The sequence below is a fragment of the Cariama cristata genome, unplaced genomic scaffold, assembly GCF_000690535.1.
Source record: "Cariama cristata isolate BGI_N322 unplaced genomic scaffold, ASM69053v1 scaffold35410, whole genome shotgun sequence".
In the NCBI taxonomy this organism is placed as follows: Eukaryota; Metazoa; Chordata; class Aves; order Cariamiformes; family Cariamidae; genus Cariama; species Cariama cristata.
This window is the reverse complement of record NW_009596935.1, coordinates 1-239: the sequence shown is the minus strand read 5'-3', so window position 1 is coordinate 239 and position 239 is coordinate 1. Positions and strand designations below refer to the sequence as shown.

The window sequence follows — 239 nt, the reverse complement described above, 5'->3', positions numbered from 1 at the left end:
CTGTAGACAGATGACGCGAGGAGGAAGGCATCGTTGATGGCGTCCAGACCAATCCCCTCCTGCAGCAGGAGGGCAGGGAGGTGTCACAAAACACCCTGACCCCACAGGACCCCCCACACTGCCCCAGCAGACAGCCACCCCCCGAACGCTCTCACCTTCTTGTACCAGCAGAGCTGCCCTCGACGAGTGAGGGACGCGTCCATGATGTCATCAGCCACCAAGAAAAAGGCTTGGAACTG

At 60.3% G+C, this 239-nt stretch overlaps 1 protein-coding gene across 1 annotated transcript in view; it reads right to left on the bottom strand.

Moving 5' to 3' along the window:
* The window catches only part of FDPS (farnesyl diphosphate synthase), a 1,897-nt gene extending 1,667 nt beyond the window's left edge, over positions 1 to 230 (bottom strand). Inside the window, 3 exon segments of the mRNA XM_009708051.1 lie at positions 1 to 2; positions 5 to 59; positions 156 to 230. The exon segment at positions 1 to 2 is cut by the window's left edge and continues 57 nt beyond it. Coding sequence (XP_009706353.1) covers positions 1 to 2; positions 5 to 59; positions 156 to 203 — 105 coding nt within the window. The 5' untranslated portion in view covers positions 204 to 230.
* Between the last annotated feature and the right edge of the window lie 9 nt (positions 231 to 239).